This window comes from Eleutherodactylus coqui, chromosome 1, assembly GCF_035609145.1.
Source record: "Eleutherodactylus coqui strain aEleCoq1 chromosome 1, aEleCoq1.hap1, whole genome shotgun sequence".
Taxonomy (NCBI): Eukaryota; Metazoa; Chordata; class Amphibia; order Anura; family Eleutherodactylidae; genus Eleutherodactylus; species Eleutherodactylus coqui.
In genome coordinates, this window is record NC_089837.1 from 114,165,567 (window position 1) to 114,186,539 (window position 20,973).

At 37.6% G+C, this 20,973-nt stretch overlaps 2 protein-coding genes across 3 annotated transcripts; one reads left to right on the plus strand and one right to left on the minus strand.

The window, feature by feature from the left end:
* Window positions 1-283: 283 nt before the first annotated feature.
* ZIC1 (Zic family member 1) lies at window positions 284-4,620 on the minus strand. Its single transcript, XM_066599275.1, has 3 exons — window positions 3,313-4,620; window positions 2,374-2,537; window positions 284-1,347 (listed from the first exon to the last, which is right to left on the minus strand). Exons 1-3 carry the CDS (start codon window positions 4,283-4,285, stop codon window positions 1,150-1,152), a joined length of 1,335 nt encoding a protein of 444 aa, XP_066455372.1. The 5' UTR covers window positions 4,286-4,620; the 3' UTR covers window positions 284-1,149.
* Window positions 4,621-12,994: 8,374 nt separating this feature from the next.
* Window positions 12,995-18,316, plus strand: LOC136610373 (zinc finger protein ZIC 4-like). 2 transcript variants are annotated; one of them, XM_066589614.1, is made up of 3 exons: window positions 12,995-13,523; window positions 13,632-14,243; window positions 17,071-18,316. In XM_066589614.1, exons 1-3 carry the CDS (start codon window positions 13,085-13,087, stop codon window positions 17,502-17,504), a joined length of 1,485 nt encoding a protein of 494 aa, XP_066445711.1. In that variant the 5' UTR covers window positions 12,995-13,084; the 3' UTR covers window positions 17,505-18,316. The 2 variants fall into 2 exon arrangements, with proteins under 2 accessions (XP_066445711.1, XP_066445705.1); XM_066589608.1 differs by having other exon boundaries at window positions 12,995-14,243.
* Window positions 18,317-20,973: the final 2,657 nt, after the last annotated feature.

Genomic DNA, 20,973 nt, shown 5'->3' on the forward strand with positions numbered 1-20,973 from the left:
TAGAACATAATTTGTTCGCATTAGAACAAATAGACGTCATTTTTCATAGCTACTAATATGGTAAAGGTACTTTTTAAAGTCATATTATGGTCTTCTTAGCATTTTGTAAGCGTCTAGAGATGAACAGGAAAATACAAATTCAATTTACTAAAGTCAATGCAGTTAGTAGGATTTCTATGTGGTAAGGGTTCCTCCATATATCACAATGGTACTCTAAAGTGGGTGGGGGTTGGGGGTCATTTATTAAAAAAGGATGCCTCCCACAAAGTACTGAGATTTTCATAGTCTTTAATCGTGTACGAAATATTACGAAACAGCTTTGCGAACTAAAATTTTACATACGAATTTTTTTCTATCCATAAATATTGAATATTCTGTTAATTACATGTATAAGCCGGCCTTTTACATGCGGATAAATAGGAAAATGATGAACTCTATATACATGGATGGTGCAAAAGCAACGGACAGATATATATTTTTTTTATCTTTTAATATCACTTTACATAAACAAAAAATGTAACAGATTGTAACACGTAGTTTCAGGCTTGCACTGAACGAATTCATTGACATGACGTGTAATAACAACATATCACTGCACTAAATAAACCGGACTGGACTTTGGGACGAAGAGCTTGCACTTTATACAGAGAAGCACATTGAAACCAGAGTCTGTTTAGATGGACGGAGACTGTCATCAGAATACAATGGAGTTCACATTTTGGTACACATTTACTAGAACATCCTTGCTGTCCTTCCCCACCCCAACACACATAGATGCAGTGATCACAATTCCACATATCCCTTGTTATACAACTATTTACAAAATCAACAGTACATTTCTTCTTCAACTAATAATTCTGTATTTACAACAAAAAAAGGCCGCCAGAAGAGACATGCAGATTGAGACCTCTAATTAGTGGTTCATTAAACCCTACACAGTTGGCTTTTGGCCTGGGAACTCTTCTCATGCATCCTACAATCCCCTTATATTTTGTTCTACCAAAGCCTGTAGACATTGCAATACAAGGTTGCAATACAAGGTCTCATTCTTCATTGTTATTCCATCCTGGGTCTATGTGGCAGCTTTAGGATTAGACTGGAAGTGTTCATCATTAATGTGAAAGTCTTTTTTGTTAAATATGTGTTTATTTAAACGTACCATTCGTTAAAATTTGATGAGAGCGTGCTGTGACTGGACGTGTGATGTACTGCTGAGGAGGAAGGGGATAAGGAACTTGTGCTCTGGTTTTCTGAAGTAGGAGACACAATTGTTGGGGGCGTTGAAGATTCATAGCCTGAGCTGGCTGCTGGGGAAGGCTGGGACCCCTGGGAAGAAGATTCGTGGACCTATGTAAGAGAAAGAAAAAAAATATATATGTATCTATAAAAGCCATTTGAAATCCTAATCACTATAGATCCATTATAGATTTACTATACATCCACTGTAATAGCAAGCAATTGGTACGGAGTTTGCTGGGTTCCCTCCATCTTTTATTATCTAACACACACAATCCTTGTTTATTCCTTGAAGAATACAAGAGATTGGATGCGGGGTGTAGACTGTCAGAAAGCTTTTTGTTGGTTGCCAGGAGAAATGGGCTTCAATCACAAAGTGGGCAGCATTTGTTCTCTGTTATCAAGGAGTCAAGACATACAGTATAGACTCTGTACTATATATACAGTACCGCAGCAATAAGTAAAGTTAGGGTTGTATACATTGTTGACTGTATACAATGCAGTAACAATAGATATTCAGGAATGCATGCATTCTATAGAATACATTTATATTTATATATATATACTCTCAAAGGTGGCAGTAGTATACAGGTATAAGGGCATACATTAAAGCAATACCCTGTATGTAAATAGACCGTACACGGAGTAGCAATACGTAAAAGCGAGACTATCTATGCTGTTGCAATAGGGTGTTAAACCTAGGATTGCATTCACAGGACGAATCAGTTAAGCTGTAATTGAATACAATGCAGTATTATATTCAGTATTTTATACTAGGAATGTAAACATTGCAGCAATTTAGAAACTTAAGGATATATATATATATATATATATATATATATATATATATATATATATATATATATACTATGAAATCTACTGTAGTATCACATTATTCAACTATATAATATAGTACAGACACATATAAACATATAATATATAAACTATGACGATGTAGTAAATGCACACTCTGCAGCAGAAACTAAAGGGTCACATTTTAGTAAAGTTTTTGCAAGTGAATAAATAAAGCACAGAAAACTCTCACAATAATATATTGGAAAACATGAGCTAAATGAATTTGGTTTCTGTGCTGAATTCCTGGACGCCAGAGTACAATACACAATACAGTTTATTTACCTTCATGTGTTTTCTGAGGGAGCTTGGGTGGGTGTAGGACTTGTCACACATCTTACAAAGATAGGGCTTGTCTGAAGTATGGACGTGCATGTGTTTTTTACGGTCGCTGCTATTTGCAAATCGTCTGTCACAGCCTTCAAACTCACACTTAAAGGGTTTCTCTCCTATTATAAAATGCACAAGAAAAACAAATGGAACACAATCCATTACCCAGTGAAATATGGATGACATGAATTTATAATGAACATCTGAACATATTTTATACTTTTTATTATCTATGCAAATTTATTTTGATAGTTTTACGTATTAAAATAAAATTAAATATTATTTAACAATAAAATCCGTATCACTTTAATGATGTATCCGTATTTCCTATATACCGTATATTTAAGCACAAATATTAAAAGCTAGATGACACAATCACCATGCCCCCCTCCCAGCCACCCCCTTTTCTTCGCTGCCTACATTTGTTTCCCGGTCACTGCTATAGCTTGGCTTTGATTGATGGCGATGACTACATAACTCGATTTTTAACAAATATTTGTCAATTCCAAATGAAAATTGGATAATTGAATATTTAGCACGAATTTCCGCGGTAATACAATTAAGCTTATCCAGCACTGAGACAGTTCTGACAGCTCGACAAGTTTATTTTTGTGCTGCTGGAAGACAGCAATAAATAAACATAGGCTATGAACTTGCCGAACGAATATATCGCCGATAACGGATGTAAGAAAACGCACAATGTGTAATTCATCAGTTTTTATTTTTAGGCTGCAATAGTAAACGTGCAAAATATTTAAAAAATAAGATTTTTTTATCGGGTTTATAATAACATTCTAACGACTATAATAATATTTAGCGTTTCAGATAATGATAGCTTGAGTGAACACAATACTATAATAATTGTAGCATTTTTAGTAAAATAGTAACAAATACCTGTATGAGTTCTCTTGTGGATTTTTAGATTTTCTGATCTGGCAAAGACTTTCCCGCATCCAGGGAAGGGGCAGGGGAAAGGTTTTTCACCTGTGTGGACTCTGATGTGGTTGACCAGTTTGTATTTGGCTTTAAAGGGCTTTCCTTCTCTGGCGCACTCTTCCCAGAAACATATATGATTGGACTGCTCGGGTCCCCCAACGTGCTCCACTGTGACATGTGTGACCAGCTCATGCATGGTGCTGAAAGTTTTGTTGCAGGACTTTTTGGGGTTTGACAACTGTTCTGGTTCAATCCATTTGCAAATCAGTTCTTGCTTGATCGGCTGCCTCATGTAACGGAAGAAGGCCCCTGCTCCGTGATGGGCAGCCATATTCATGTTCATAGGGCCGTAACCATGAAGTTGGGTAGATGCATAGTGCTCAGACCTGGGGCTGGTCACCTGTCCATACTGATCTGGTCTACCATACATGTCTCCAGAAAAGCCCAGTCTCATTTGTCCGTTCACCACATTTGGGGAACCATGGCTGGCGGCTTGATCATGTAGTCCTGGGAAGATCAAGTGTCCTGCGGCATCTGTGTGGCCGTGGGGGCCACCAAAACCCCCCGCAGCGGAGGCAAACAAGCTGTGCTGGGCACTGGCAGCTTCACCGAAACCCCGATTACGGAAAAGAAAGTCCCGGGTGGAGTTGAAAGCTGCGCTGGAGTACGAGCTGACATGTCCTGGGTGGTGGTGATGCCCCAGCGCCGCCGCTGCAGCGTAGCCCGGAGCCTGGGAAGTGAATGCAGTCTGGCCAGAGGCAAGATCATGGCTGCTGGGGTTAATCTTGAAGGCGCCCATTCCATCTGCAAAAGGGTTGATGCCCAGACCCACTTCGCGATCCGTCACGTCGCCCGTGGAGTGATGATGCCTGGAAGAGCCGAAGGTAGTGACTCCTATGGCCGGATACTGAGGTCCTGCGTCCAGCAGCATTGCTTCTTCTGTCCTCGATCGCCCAACAACAAGACTGTGCACGCTCAGGAGGAGATCGATCGTGATCGCGCTGCTTTACATCGATGAGATCTCAGAGATGGAGCAAAACTGGAGCTGTTTGTGCACCGGGATTGCAGCAGCACAGACTGTAGACAGAGGATCGTGCATGGGAATGTTGTTGTTATTATTCTGGGAGATTTCTTCCTTTTCTTGTTTGATATTTTTTTTTCTCTGTGATCAAATCATGCACAATATTGTCTTTTGCGGTTTATCTTCCTGGGGAGAAACTTTCACCTCCTCAGCCGGGCGTTGAGCTGGAGACTGATAGCGGCAATCATTCCTGCAGATAAATGAATTGAAAGGACGACTCAGTCCCCCCTTGATGAATGGGAGGAGGAGGCGGAGTCACGTATGGATGGACGTCAGAGCCCATTGGTGGTCGCCCTCTCCCCCTGCACCCCTGCCTCTCCTAGCAAGGCCTCCCAGAGGCCCAGCCTCCCAGTCATTGGCTGCCTGCAATCATCCATCCCAGGTATTGTGTCAGGGAGGCTGACACTGCTCAGGACAAACAATGTTTTTAGGAGTAGCAACTTTTTTTTTCCTGCCCAAATTCTATAGGAGGGAAAAAAAATCTTGCAAAACCCCCATTACTTCTTCATTTCTCCACATCTTATTCCTACAACAACAAGGCTTCTTTATTTTCTCAGTATACATCTACAGTGCAGTCTCTACTTACACCCCATCACTTAAACATTATATTACAAGGGAGGTGAATTTTCTGCATGCCTTCCCTTTTTTTTTCAGAATTATTCCTTGTATTCTGTACCCATCACAACACAGGTGGGTGACAATTTGTTTGTTATTTTATTATTATTTTGTTATCTTTATTATTACTTTGTTATTTATTATTTTTCCTAATCTGTTATTCTAATTGTTAACTCTTTGTGGGTATGTTTCATTTTCTCGCTTGTCAGAATCTCTCTCATATTATATATACATTTCTTTTCCTTCTTAGTTTGTAAATGGAGCAGTATAAATTTAGTGACACTGACAGCTCCTTTTTTATAGTTCACAAATCAGTCACAGTTATTGAAATTCCCCAGGACGGTGGAAAAAGCAGGAAAAGTCATTGTTACTGACCGCCAGAGAGAATGTACTTACCTTCAGATGAGTGAGCAGGAAAAGGACTACACTCCCTTTGATTTGCTCAGGAAAATACAGAGCAGTGCAAATATACAACACTTGCTTGTTTTATTTTAGAAGCAAATCACGATTAACCTGTCTGTCCCCTCACAGCAAAGTCTATAGGAATAATGAGCATATATTCTGATTGTGCGACCTACAATAGCAGCCAAGACCATATATTACACTGAGGACCGAATAGCCTATGGGCTGTTTCTGCTGCAGCCTGTAATGTACTAAAATACATGTGATATGAATTTTACACCATCAGTTGCCCCTTTATTTACCCTGCCATTATTCCCTCTTGCTCATATTCATTAGCTATAATTATGTAAGCTGAGGTAGGGTCGGAATTATTTCATTTGCTCTTTGTTATTGCCTCAATGACTCTTTCTTGCAATTCTCGCTGCTTGACAAAGAAAACTTAGAACATCTCTTCAATAGAAAGCCTGAGTAAACAGCCAGGCCAGGTAGCAATGCTATTCAAATGGCAATGGGTTCACTTTACATGTTCTTAACATAACAAAGGGCAAAAACTCACATTTCCAGCTAGGGAAACTCACATTTTGGTCACGTGAAATACCCCAAACCCATCCTCATTATTTGCATTTTATTGTGCAGGCATTTATTTTAGGAGAGGAAAATAAAATGGCAACACCATCTAGAGATTCTGACTGTCTATACACATGGTTAGGGAGAGGAAGAGCATGGGGTTAGCCATACCTTTGTATTGCTGTATGACAATACATTTAATAAAGCAAGACTAGTGTACTGTAGATATGTGCATAGTGCAGATGATCGGTGTTGCAAACATCAAGATAGGCTTCACATCATTCCCTTTTCTATGTATATAAAAAATGTTTAGCATACACACCAAATAGATACTACAATGTTGCAAAATTTCGTTTATTACAGTTCTGATCCAGTACAAATTAGGTAGGTATAGGGAAAATGTGTAAACTTCCATGCAAAAAAAAAAGTTGTAGTTGTAGTTGTAGAAGTTATCAAGAGGGATTTGCGGCGCTCTCTGCAGGGAAGGAGACTTGTGCTAGTTCAAAGCCACATGCACCAACGTGACAATATAAGCCATTAAAATATCATCCTGACGGCTCATTTCTGCCTCATCATTATACTTTCCCTAACTGCTTCTAGACAAACAGGAAAGCAAGAAATAAACGATGACAGCATGTAGGAATTTCTAAGTTTCTCCCAAGAAGATCTGAAACCCCTTTTCAACAGGTGGAGTAGGTAAGCCAGGGTATTACATAAGTCAGTACTGCTACTATTTCTAGTTAACTGCCCCATTTCCACCCTGTCTTATGCAGATCGGGCATATCTTTTCACATGGATTGTTTGTTCAGAAAACCCATTGTAGTGACCCTTAAATAGCAATCAGTAAGAATATCTTAGGTGAGAATAGGATGGAGGGACTATTACCATGCCAATAGACTGTGGGAATGGGAAGAACAGGCTTCCGCTGGTGCTTTCTAAAGATCCCCTAATTCTGTGTTTTAGCATCGCCTCAGGATGGAAAATTAGGGGAAAAAATCAATTCATTGGCTCTTATATTTAATTACCATCTTCATTGTCCGCTCAGATTAATTTTTACATTACTGAGCAACCAGTCTTTCACCTATTAGGACTCCTTTACATCTCCACCTATGTATATAGTTTATGTGTGTATACATATATGTATGTGTGTTTATAGTTGTAAATAGATAGATAGACAGGCAGACAGACGGACAGACAGATAGATAGACGGATGTGTGTGACAGAGAGAGACTATTACAATAGAATGGTTTTGTTTGTAAGGTTTATTTAAGTCCACGATTAGTTTAGTGGCGGGGTTATTTGATTGTTCTCTGGTCCAATGTGAAGTAATGCTAATTTACAAGATACTTTAGCTTCACAATGGAGGCACAATGAGTAGTGCCAGAACATGATGGAAGGAAATGTCTGCAGTATTTTTAGCTGTTCTTTGCTGTATGTGAATAGGATTATAGTTGTATTATTATTATTGTTGTTGTTTGATGAGTCTTGATGGATTTTGCAGGCTTTTGAAATACCATGGAGTTTGACCTCTGACCTAAGACCAACCATATGTGTATTTGGAGAGCCCTAATAATACATTGATACATCTGAAAATCCTCATAATATACTGTTGTCCTTAGCATGTAACATGTTAAATCACACTACCATTGTTCTACATTAGTGTATATTCCTGCATAATACATGGTTATTTTCTGAAACATTTACACATGGACCTCTATTGCTCTATCAAACATTGCACTAGTTTACCCAAGTGCCGTTATATGAGACACGTCCGCAAGTTCTAGGGCCAGCAAGTTGCGAGTATAAAGAAGTGCATACTTCCCCTCCATTCATGACTCACATAACTGTGTGATGGCTATGTCGCCATGTGTGCACAGTGAGACAGTGGAAGATATCATGTGTGTGTGTGTGTGTTTGTATATATATATATATATATATATATATATATATATATATATATATATATATATATATATATATATATATATATATATATATATATATATATATATATAGTGCGTGTGCTTATGTATGTGTGTACATATTTTTCATTGTAACTGGTAAATGCGCAGGTGGAGCACATTCTGCACATGCATGTGCTTTTTACAGGCTTTTTAGATTGATTTTCAAAATATATAGGTGGGAATGTGTGTGATAATTATCATATTACTGTTATAGAGTTAAAACTATATATAATGTGCTGTCAAATGACATCCTACACACAGTGTATTTGTTTTCCATACTATATGAATGTGCAAGTTAGAGCACCTGAGCTATTACGATACACATCACTCGTGGTTTATTCTACACTATGCAATATGATATAAATATGCAGAACACACATATTAAATATGTATATATGAAGTATACTTTGCACCTACTGATCAGTTTTACAGCTGAGCTTTTTACTAGAACTGCATAAAATCCAAAGGAATGCAGGCAGGAATCCCTAGCTGTATGCCATCAATAAGTGGAAACATGACCGGTGCATTCACTATCATGCACAAAAATCCTTCAGGGAGCTGTGCATGCAGAGCCTGGTCATGCTTCACATGTGTGTCATACCTTCTAGACTTGGCAAAGTACATAAAAATCCAGTAGAGGAAATGGAGATTATGTATTGCTTGTTATCACCAATGTAAATATGTTTACAGGGCAGGGTTCCACTTATCCTTAAGTTACATTATTTTCTAAGATGGGGTTCGGCTACGGCATAGGGACCAAGTTTGGGAAGTTCTGTTCCATCATGAAGAACTCCAGAATGTATAAAATATATCCTTGTTAAGGCTCAGGGGGGATCATATATTTTTTAGCTTTGTTTCCAAGTCCATTGCCTGAACACAAATCAGTGACAGAGCATCTGCTTAATCCTGCTCGCTGGCCATTCATTTGGAGGTGCTAGAATTAATATTTGACGGCTCTCTCATTGTAACATGCACCCCTGACCCGGGTTGACTGCATTGTCACATTACTCTATGACATATTCATCTGGAATTCATTTACGGACGATTTGATTGGAATGAGCTTTGACATGTATTGGATCTTATTAAAAAAGAGGACTTTGATCTTTGTGATGGGGTTTACATGATATGTCCCATCCTTACTAGGGATACCATGCTTTGACAATGTGGTGGCTACCACGTCTCCACAATGAGGACTGAGTAGTTAGTGCTGACTGACGCCTCTTTTGACAGAGATACTTTAATCTGGTGGCTGGTATGTCAAATACCCAATGCAAGGGACACTTATCGCCCACTTGCTCCCTATAGAATCATTTTGCTACTCAGATCCGAGAAGGATTCAATTGATTAGCAGCTGGTGTTGAATAGTATAGAGAAATATAGTTTCTAAACTTATTGCAAACTCTATCAAACTCAGCAGTATTTCAAATGCCTGCAAAATCCACAAACACTCAACTGACAAAAACAACAACAAACAATAACAACAATAATATTTTTTTTCAATACAAATACATTTAGACTTCACAGTAAAGACAAGCAGAGGATATTTTTATACAGTTGTAGCTATTTTAGTAATAAACTACATATATATTTTTGCTTTATTATATACTCCCCATTGTAAGAATGTGTATGTGGATGTATGTGTGTGAGTCTGTGTTTGTAGGCATGTTTTTATGCATGTGTGCAGCGAGTGTTTTTTGTGTGTGTATGTCTGTGTATGCGTGTAGCTATGTATGTGTATACAGAAGCTCATGCTTCAGATGATCACAGCCAAGACATTTAGTATATGTTGATGCCGGATCATATGTCCCCATTTATTTGCATGGTATAAATGATGATGGTGTTTACATTTACTTTTGGTGTTGGTGTAAATCAGATGCGTTCAGTAAATGAATAGACAGATCCCCCAGATGTCTTGTGTCTCCATTGAGTGCAGTGAGGATACAAGTGGGGGAAGGCGCCTGCAGAGAGTGACACATATGAAGTCAGGAGGCGCTTGGAGGCCGCAAGACAACTAGGTAAGATTTCTGTCTGCATGATCAACCTACAGGTTGGCTTTCCAAAGTTGACTAATATTTTATTCCTTTGGATCGAAGTTACTAATTTCCATGAAATAAAAGTTGACCACACGAGTAAAGACATGATTGTATTTATCCCATGGATCTAATCAGTCCCATCAAAGAGTGCAAAGGAGTAAACGGGAGAGCTAGTGTCATCTACTATGTTGTAAAGTACAGATCTTTCATTTTTCTTACCTTGGCACAATCTAGATCATTTCCCATACATTGCATCAACTTTCATAATAAAAAAATATTTCAATGAAATAAAATTGGAAAGTGTGTTATTTAGTTATACAAGTATGTGTATCGGTTTCAGCCTTGGTCTATCTATCTATCTATCTATCTATCTATCTATCTATCTATCTATCTATCTATCTATCTATCTATCTATCTATCTATCTATCTATCTAGTTATATGTAAACCATGAATACCTGTAGAGCAATTTATATGTACTATATTTGTCTAGAGATAAATCTATACCATATATACTATCTCAAATCTATCTATCTATCTATCTATCTATCTATCTATCTATCTATCTATCTATCTACGTTTGAGTAATAAAAAGGTCACTTATCAAATCTATGAGATTTAAAACTTGGGAGAAAATATGGGAGAAAATATCGCAGACGGATCATAGCCATCTTTATCAATGGTTTAATACGGTAAACTTTGCATCTGCTACTAATACCCCGACGCTTTTAAAACAGCGGATGTGAGTAGTTGCTTATGCAGAAACATATACAGTCAACTTTCTGACAAAAACTGTAGTGCTATCCTACAGATTCTCAGCACGTTCAGGTTGCAGAAATTGCATATTTTCCACCGGATGGTCATAAAGTCAGAACTATCATAAGAAATAAAAAATGTTGTACCAAGGAAAACAATGTTTCGAGACCCCAAGTATCTGCCTTTGTATACTAAACTAGTCACATATTGCTTACCTCGCAAATATTAAATAAATACATGTATTGCTACAATATCTATCTATCTATCTATCTATCTATCTATCTATCTATCTATCTATCTATCTATCTATCTATCCCTCTATCTTTCTTTATCTCTATGAGGCATTTTTTGAATTTTCATGACTATTTCTCTATAAGTATACTCAAAGTATTAATTTAACTGATTATCCATTAGTTCCCCTGAACACATTAATATTTCAGCACTCTCTAAAAACTCATTCGTCTCACTAGGAGGCCATATTGCAGAACAAAAGCAATAAACAATATTTGCAACATTAACTTCCATACACATTGAATCATAACATATCTGTCTATCTCATATCTATCTATCTATCTATCTATCTATCTATCTATCTATCTATCTATCTATCTATCTATCTATCTATCTATCTATCTATCTATCTACTATGTACACTCACGAAAACACGCATATATTCACGCCACACTGTTCCTCTAATAAAACCTTGAACTCTATGGTGTTGTTAAATAATATGAGCACCATGAGAGTGTACAGACCGCACAGGCCCTGTACCCGCTGGCGCACCATAACATAGGTTATATGTGTCGTAGAATACTAATATTGGTATTAGAAGCTATGAATTACATAAGTAAACGGTAAAGTATGGCCTTCTAAGATAGTGTGTTGCAAACTGTGACACATTACAACACTGCACTGAACTTTGTACTCAGCCTCCCAAGAGGCCAAAATAACCTTGCCAATAAATGATGAGGAGATCTGAAGAGTGTCAGAAGATCTGTAAATATTTCAGTTTGCAGGCACTGTATCTTTACTGGCAGAGTACTAGGCACATCCCGTGCAAGAATATAAGAATATGGAACAAAACTACCTCAAAGTATGTACAAACGGGATATATATATATATATATATATATATATATATATATATATATATATATATATATATATATACCCGCGCATCTGTACCATGAAAATTTGACATGACTTCATACATTATGATGATTTTCTTTGCCACAGCTAACTACCCTTTTGATTACAATGGGCTTTGTTGTGTTAAGATAGGAGAACAATAGCTTTTCTAATGGGTTAACATAAAATAACTTGTAGCAGAAAGTTATCACAATTAAGTTAAACATTGCTGAATCTATACACACATATACATACACAGATTAGTCGAGTCCTTATCATTTCACCGCTCTTGCCTGCATTATGATAATTAATAATCCTTTTAGCTACAGTGAATGGGAGGTAAAAAAAGAAGATTTCAGGCACATGCTACTAAATGACAGAGGCAGTTCCTATGCATCTCTTCTTGCCTCTCGCTCTACATAAGCCTCCTGTATGTCTATATAATGGTATGCATGCACACCATAATATGCCATTCGTATCTACTGCTTGACTGTTGCAGTCAATATCATACAAAGCCCTCGATTAGTATTGCCGGTATATCTCATTAACATAAAATTCATCTTCTAATAACTACCTCATGTCCTCCTGAGCACCAGTTCCCACCTATAGCCTTCATATGTAATATTAATATGTAATTTTTAAAATCTATTTTTAAAATGCCAGAACTGATTATCGTGCATTATACAACAAAGGTCAAGCATCGGGCTTGATGAACTGCCATCAACATTTTAGAGGTTGCATAAAGAAATATAAAGTTTGATTGCAAGATTTTTTTCCTGCACGTTTTTATCTTTCGAGTTTGAATAATGCAGAAAAAAAAACAAGCAGTGTCAGAAAGCACCAGGCAGCACAGCACTGAGTATAAGGGGGGAGATGCTGCAACCCGGGCTGTGCGCAGGCGCGCTACGAGCTCTCCTACCAGCCTTTCAGCGGGACCTGTCAGCAGTGACGTCAATCATCCTAGAACAGCCAATCAGAGCGCCTGGGCTATTGTTGAGCTCTCTGGGCAGTAGCAGTGTCTATGAATCTCTATTCAGCGTCTCAATGCTTCCTGCTGCTGCTTCTCAGGCGTAGGGGATTCCACTTTAGACATAAAAGAAAAAAAACTTGGAAAAACTTTTGGAACACAAAAAAAAGTTTTTCTTTTCTTCTCTCTCCCACAGCCGGTGATTGTAGCTATAGCTGCAATGAGTGTGGATGCTTTGGGGAACACACTGATGGACCCTGCTTTTTCCAAACGGAACCCGGCGCTGAGAATAGTAGACTTGGCAGGGGCTCATCATCATCACCACCATCATCATCATCACCACCCCCCACAGACTATGACTGGCTTCCCCGGGTACATGGGTCATTCCCACTCAATGGCTCCTATGCACCCTGGGGAGTTCGCTGCTGCGGCTGATTCTCGCCTAGGGCCAAGTCCTGCATTCCGGCCAGAACACATGGGGCATCATCCAGCGGCCCTGAAACTCAGCCCTGCCCATAACCCTCACCACCATCACCACCATCACATGGCAGCAGGCCATGCTGAGGCTGCCTCCAGTCAAACAGGAGCATTTGTCCCGGCTCACTCAGCAAGTGTGTCCTTCTCCACAATCCCCCACTCAGCTCAGTCTATCCCTGCAGGTAGGGACTACTTAATAGGGAGAGATCTGACAGTACAAGTGATGCCAGGGCTGAGTGATCAGCACTCTCCAGCATCTACTCACCATGGCATGTTTGTCTCAACAACAGGTAGCTACCCTGGGCAGCATGGCCACCACACGGATCCTGGAAGCCATCCCTACTTCTCTGGACCACATCATGAGCAGCATTCCCATGCAACCCCAGGTGGCCACCAGCCTCTAAACGGACAGATAAGATTGGGGCTACCTGGAGACATGTATACCAGGTCTGATCATTTCACTCAACCAGTGTCTAGGACGGATGCTTTTTCCTCTGCAGCTCTACACAGTGGATACGGCAGTGGCATGAACTTGAATATGAACATAGCCGGTCCTGGTGCTTTCTTCCGTTACATGAGGCAAACTATCAAGCAGGAGCTGATCTGCAAGTGGATAGAGGAGGATCAGCTTCCAAAAAAACTTTGCTCCAAAACTTTCAGCACCATGCATGAGCTGGTCACACATGTCACGGTGGAGCACGTTGGGGGACCCGAGCAGTCCAGTCATATATGTTTCTGGGAAGAGTGCGCCAGAGAAGGGAAGCCCTTTAAAGCCAAATACAAACTGGTCAACCACATCAGAGTCCACACAGGTGAAAAACCTTTCCCCTGCCCCTTCCCTGGATGCGGGAAAGTCTTCGCCAGATCAGAGAACCTAAAAATCCACAAGAGAACTCATACAGGTCAGTGCATTTTGCTATTTTTATTGCATTATTATTACTACTATTATTGTTGTTATTGTTATTATTAGTAGTGGCGGCAGTAGTATTAGTATTATTATTAGTATATTTGTTGTTATTGTTATATCACAAGTTGTATTTATACTATATATTGCGTTTGAACATCACACATTAAAATAGCCATAGAAAGAAATGGATTACAATCCCCAGAGATATTTTATGACCAGTTCTATCTTGTGATCTGATTGATTTAAAGCTCTGGGGATTAGAAATGAATCAAGCTACTAAAATAAAAGGGTAAATAGATTTGTACACGTGGTTGTAAACTTTCATTCCTACCTAATTAATATTTATGAAAAATACTATACAATTCATACGGACTACACAAATGGGATTTTATGTTTAGGAAGGAGAAACTATTAAGCGTGGATTACTGTATGCTGAATATTTTGGGTTGTAATTTCATCTGACAACTTCTTTTATTTCACTGTTGTTGAAAAAAAATCGTCTGTGCAGAATTGACACACACGATGCTAGATAAGTAGATAGATAGATGATAGATCGCTGTTGAGTCTGTCGTAGTATTCATAGTGTTGTTACGCTATTATTAGTAGTATTGTTGCTGCTATTGTTACTATTTTTTTTATATATACTGACTACATCAATTTGACGATCTATTTTATATACACTATATAAAAGACATTTTCTGAAATTCTAGCGTCATTATGCATAGGTAATTTCTCTACACACACACACACACACACACACACACTACATATATATATATATATATATATATATATATATATATATATATATATATGTGTGTGTGTGTGTGTGTGTATTTATATATACACACATACACATTTACATAGTGTTACATATTCCATATGCAGCACTGCATATAGAGGGATAGACCCCTAGTGTATTTTAATGATTCCATTTATTACTGTAAAAATAATATTCACATACACAAGTGTCTCTGTGTGCACTGCCTCCAGCATTTCTCACTTTGTTTTCTAGCAGTGTGTGGATGCTTTGCTTTCCATTCCATTTATAAAGATGACAAATTCTCAGTTTTACTGCTAGTTGTGAACAGGTGCTACTATGCATCTTGAAGAACATGTTGCCTTTGATGACAGACTGTTTTTCGAAGTAAGCAAACTTTCCTTTTTTCCTTCAGAATCTCATATTCTACAAACATGATGAAGAAAATCCTTAGTTTCTGAAATCTTCATTAAAACCCAAAGTATGAAAAGAGAAAAATTCTTTTTATATCTCTGGAGACTAGAATAGGTAGAAATGTGAGTTTCTGTCTAGGATAATTGGGAAGTTTAATATAAATGGGAGACAATGCCCCCTACATATATAATCATGTGGGGAGGCTGGAGAAAAGCATTATCAGCAAAATATCTATCTATCTATCTATCTATCTATCTATCTATCTATCTATCTATCTATCTATCTATCTATCTATCTATCTATCTATCTACACTCCATACTAATATATACAAAATCATCTGAATATTAAGATCAGTTGCAAATTTTAGATGTATATTTCTGTTTTTTTCAAAAAACAATTGAAGTCCTTCACTACAGACAGTAATGAATGGCTGTATTTACTGTTACCGAGAGGTAGTAAACCACATTGCAAATTCCACACTTAATATGGACGATTTCCCATGAGATTCCTAAGTTAGTGCTTGGATATAATTTTATAATGTGCCTGACTGGTATTTAAGGACAACAGATGGAGAGCAGTTTAGTGTTTAGCTGTTTAGACAGTGGGTTTTAGCCTTGTGGTAAAAGTGATGAAGAGATTTCAGAAGAAACTATAGAGAATACAGGGAATTGTGCTGGTTCCAAGTATATTTCAAATAAAAGACCTAGCTGCTATTAATAGCTTTTATTTATGGGAGAACTAGACATGCTAGGCCGCAGGTACATAGTGTAAGTGACTACAGTTTCTTTTGACATATATTATGCAATGGTAGAGAGAATTTTCAAAAATAAGTCATGTAAAATACAGCACAATGCAATAAATAAATATTGTATATATTACTATATGTGTAAAAGAGACTGTGTGATTGTGGTCAGAAGAATTATCATTATCATTATTACTATTAACATATTACACCCTTCATGAAGAAAGTTAAAACCTGTTGGATTATACACAGATAGTATTTTTTATTTAGCCTTCTGCACCCTGCGGCTTTTTTCTCATTTTTTTTCATTACCAGTATTTGTAATATTTATTTTATATTCTGTTACATTGCAATGTTTAATTTCCAGTTCTATAGAAGCATATATTGGCATTTAAGGCATATTAACAACATTTTTAATTATTCATTTGCCTTCCTTTTTTAGATTGGTAACAGAATACACAGTAGGAAATTCTAGGGAATTATAGTGTTAATAATAAGAATAGTAATAACAACAACAATAACAAAACTATCAATACTATGACCAACTCAACAGGAATCTATCTATCTCATATCTATCTATCTCCTATCTATCTATCTATCTATCTATCTATCTATCTATCTATCTATCTATCTATCTATCTATCTATCTATCTATCTCATATCTATCTATCTATCTATCTATCTATCTCATATCTATCTATCTATCTATCTATCTATCTATCTATCTCATATCTATCTATCTGTGGAATTGTCCTACAAATACACTTTATTGTATGTGAATATTATGTGATTATTTTATATGTATATGCTCATGGGTGTATTATGTTTTTGCATTCTAGAGAACGTTATGATTTCCTCTGTGGATACTTTGTAATGTTTTTGCCTTTCTCTAATTTTCCTTTCAGGAGAAAAACCCTTTAAATGTGAGTTTGAAGGCTGTGACAGACGTTTTGCCAATAGCAGTGACAGAAAGAAGCACTCCCATGTTCACACCAGTGACAAACCTTATAACTGTAAAGTGAGAGGCTGTGATAAGTCCTACACACACCCCAGCTCACTGAGAAAACACATGAAAGTGCACTGTAAATCTCCACCTGCAAGCTCAGGATATGAATCCTCCATACCTTCTCTAGTGTCCCCATCCTCTGACTCTGGACAGGACCCTGCTGCTGCATCCACTCATTCTGAGCCAATTTCATCTTCACAAGCCAACCTGAGTGAATGGTATGTGTGCCAGAGCTCAGGAGCAAGTGGCATTCCCACTCCACCCAGTCACACTCCTTCACCTGAGCACAGGAAGGCCTCCTACAACAATTGTGAAGCTAGGCCCAACTACTGACTACTCCCAATACTGCGGAACTCTCCTATGGTTTACTGAGTCTAAAAGTACTGTTTTTTTGTAGAGACTGCTGAAGAGAAAGGCTTTGCCTGATTAGGACAACCCAGAACAATTGAAATTAACATAAACATAAAGATTACTGTGATATGATCACAAAAAAAAACATTATATGTGGTGTGGGAATGAATGTGAGGTCAACTTTGGACGAGGATCCCTAGAATTCTCCGTCATTCATGTATTTAATTCGAAAAGCACACTCCAAACCATTACCTCCACTCCCTGTCCAATCTTCTGTTCACCTTTCAGGAAAGCCCTGAACCAAAGTGTTTTGTCAAGGATTTGTACCCAATGAATTCATTCTATTAAGTATTTACAAACAGGCCCTCATAATGTGTTGTTTAACCCTTTGTCAGCTGCAGTGCTAGTGCTTTTATAAAGTGTTTGTTATTTTATGTTATTTTATTTTTTTGTACTGGTTTGTATAAAATACCAATAAAATATTTTAATAGTTGTCATGGTCAGCCAGATGTACATATATGTATAAAAGGATTCTATAGTGTATGCTGGTATGTATATATTTTCCTTCATGTAAAGGGACCAAATTTGGCTACATGGACTACACTATGGGAATGTGTAATTATTTTATTAAATTTGCCACTTTGTTCATTTTCTTAAGAGCCATCGGTGTTCACAGTGTTCTTAAAATTATTGTACAGACAGGACAATGAAACATGTTTGTGAAGTGTCTTTTAATTATGACTCCAAGAGCTTATATCATATTCTGTAAAAATAAACTGTTTTTGTACCATGAACTGAAGTCTTTATGTTTTTCCGGGGCCTCGATTGTTTGAAGAAAATAAGAAAAGTGTGAATAGAGAACGACATATAACCCCAGGTTACGTGTTGATATTCCTATGGGTTTTCGTTGTATGTCTTCTACCGCTTAAAGGGAATATATCAACTATATATTTTTTGTACTAATTAAAACTAGATGAAGAAACATTAACATTTTTTCTAATCTGTTTTTATTTTCTGATTGTAGATTTTTTTATTGTGTTGTCTATACATGACTATGGGGGCGGCCATCTTTCCTGAGCTACATTTAACAGCATTCAGAGAGATGCTTTACAGCAGCTTCATGGGCCATTCACGTAATGGACAGGAGGGGACCTATTGACTTGTATGGGAGACTATTCTAGGCGTGCTCTGTGATCTGTGCAAAGGTCATTTCATTTTGCAGGGCGGGGGAGTTGATAGTCACAGCTGATCAGCAGTTGTGAATGGTGGATCGTATGTTATGTACATATAGGTGTTACAATGTATTCCTACCTGTGATGTTAGTCTGATGAATGATGTTAAGTTTTCTCTACAGATCAGGAAATGACAGACTAGTATTTGGCTCTGTGGTCAGGGTAAAAAAATGCAGGATTTAAAAAAACAAAACAAAAAAAACACATATATATATATATATATATATATATATATATATATATAGTCTCTGAAAATTGAAAAAAATCACCTAAATGATTAAAAAATATGTTTAGCACAAAAATGTGTTTTATATCCTTCGTCATTTTTGGATGACACACTCCCTTGATTAATGACATTTTGAAAACAATGTATCTGTGCTCTGTAACATATTGAAAAGAAGTGTTACATTATAAAGCAGTGATAATAAGTGATCTATCAGTAAGTGCCATTAGGATGGATGGAATCTAAACGCTAAGTAGCTCACTCAGGTCATCCAGACTTGACCATTTCTCTTCTCAAGATGGTGGCTGTGAGTTCTCCATGGCTAGAAAATGTATGCAGAGCATCTGCAGAGCACTTTGCATATGAGAGATAAGATCTGCTTCCCATTCTTGTCTTTGGGTGTGAATTTCTCAAACTGTTGGCTTCTATAGACTAATCACCTTTAATTTTTCATTTCCTTGTTACAGATGTCTGCCCTGTTGCTCTCAAGGTAATCTAGACAGTCACAGCTGAAAGCTTGAATATTATGCTTTAGACATCAAAGCCTCCCTCTACAAAGAAGTATTCTTCTCAACGGTGAATCTTCATGGTAAGTTAGGATTTCTATGGCAATAGGCAAGTCATACTTAATTCTTGAAAGGCTAAGTCTGGAGCCTCTGCACCCTTTTCATGGAGGACATAATATTTACGTCTAAAGAAGTCTTTCTCTTGTGTGTACACGTAGATATTTTTGTTTGACTCCAGCTAAATCATTTAATTTCCAGTAAACAAAAAACACGCGAAGGGGCACTTGTTCCAGATCATAATAAAAATGGATAATAATGTGGAGTGAAGAAAAGGGGCCTCCTGAATTGAGGCGTCAGGAAACTTTTGTTTCTGCTTTTCTTCAGTGATCAGAGAATTCATTTTGATTTGATGGCCAAGTTTCAAAAGGCAAGGAAATGGTTTTTAAGGAGAAGAATGGAAGAAAGGACTAATCAAGTTCGGGTTGTTCAAAGAGTCTGGTTTTGGGGTTGAAAGTGTGAGTTTTATGGTGCATCAGCATGCCACGTTAGGGTCTCTATGGTAATGAGCCCAGCAATAGCAAGCTGCCTTCAAAGGAGGCACACTCCATTTGAGACACAGTCTATTAAGATACATTTGGGCTGACCTTTGGTTCCTTTTTTTTTGCTTAATATAGCAGATTTCCCCATTTACTATGTAACTTCATCTATATGTGAACATATATATATATATATATATAGAGAGAGAGATGTAGGGTATATTCATCTATCCATAGTAATGGCCCCATCTTAGGCTGATAAAGGGGCATTAAGTAGCTTGAAAACAGGTATATATAATTTTTCTGGTCAGCCAATAAAGAAATCAACTCAGCAATACTTGTATCCTTTTCCATAACACATAAAACAAATAAACAAATCTAAAACGACACATTCTAAAAGGCGGGGAGTGTTCTGTACTCTTACCAGCCACATATACCTTTATATTTGTATACATTCCTCAAGCAGGTCTATATCCTGGCCACTGGATCTGGGTTCTTTTAACCCCCTCTCTGCTGGGCGGGTTCAGTGATTGCTGGCAGAAAATGGGATAAAGGTTATGTGCAAGTAATTGTCTTGTTGTTTATTTTATCCAAGTACCTCTATGAATAGGAGAAAAATAAACACGACGAAAAAAATCCAAACAGTTCACTCCCTTTAGTGCTAGTTCATGTGGCTGAATAAAAAGGATGGTCCGGCTTCTATTGAGCTGGCAGATCTTTGAAGTGGGAGTTATTATCTGGGACATACTTCCTTGTTGTCCTAACAACGTTGATGAAACGTTAAAGGTTCTTTGTCAGCGATTTGTGAAGTCCAAGCAGCCAGTTAGCTGAAAAGCTACTCAGCACCCCTGCAAAATAGATTATCTCAATGGGGACATGGCCACAAACAAGACTTATATCACATTTAATATTAGAATGTTGTAATGTGTGCGGCTGTAGTGAAGATATATCTCA